Source organism: Merops nubicus, unplaced genomic scaffold (genome assembly GCF_000691845.1).
Source record: "Merops nubicus isolate BGI_N331 unplaced genomic scaffold, ASM69184v1 scaffold17930, whole genome shotgun sequence".
Taxonomy (NCBI): domain Eukaryota; kingdom Metazoa; phylum Chordata; class Aves; order Coraciiformes; family Meropidae; genus Merops; species Merops nubicus.
The window spans coordinates 29099-29768 of NW_008583757.1; the positions used below are offsets into that span (position 1 = coordinate 29099).

The 670-nt window shown below is 64.2% G+C and overlaps 1 protein-coding gene across 1 annotated transcript in view; it reads right to left on the minus strand.

Moving 5' to 3' along the window:
* Positions 1-670, minus strand: part of RXRA (retinoid X receptor, alpha) — a gene marked incomplete at its 3' end in the record, with an annotated part of 41365 nt that overhangs the window by 27762 nt on the left and 12933 nt on the right. The window contains exon 2 of the mRNA XM_008942154.1: positions 198-463. Within this exon, the coding sequence (XP_008940402.1) occupies positions 198-407 (210 nt within the window). The remainder of the gene's footprint in view (positions 1-197; positions 464-670) is intronic.

The window sequence follows — 670 nt, forward strand, 5'->3', positions numbered from 1 at the left end:
GGCCAGCCTGCCCCGAGCTGGCTATTTTTAAAAAGAGCTTATCTGCCCGTAGTTGGAGCTTTTTTTTCCACATAATCTTCACCCAGAGAAGACCAGCCCCTCCCCGGCCAGAAGAAAGGGGCAGCGGGCAGGTTTGAGACCCCTCAAACCCTGGCCCTGGGTGGGGGTCCCTCCACAGAGCTGGATTCTCCCCTTACCTGCGGGCTGCTGGTGCCGAAGCCCAGGCTGGGGGTGGAGGGGACGGACATGGAGTGCGGGCCCATGGGGGAGCTGATGACAGAGAAGGGAGGTCCCATGCCGTTGATGGGCGAGCTCAGGGTGCTGATGGGCGAGTGGAGCTGGCCCGGGGAGCCCAGCGAGGAGCCGATGCCCGGCCCGATGGACGGGTGCAGGGAGGGGGTGGCCATGGGCCCCCGGCTCGTGGGCGAGTTCAGGGACGTGGAATTGACTTGGTTGGAGAAATCTGGAAGAGAGGAAGGAGAGAAACGGGGCTGAGTCTGCGGTCTGGGACAGGCTCCGATCCGACAGCTCCACAGCAAGCCCAGAAATCCCCAGGGCAGCTCCTGCCTCTCGCACCTTCTGCTGGAGAGCAGGACCTCTGCTGCAGGCCTGGACAGACCCTGGCAGCGTTTCCACCTCACGGAGCAGCCAGCCCTGCCCTCCTGCACCC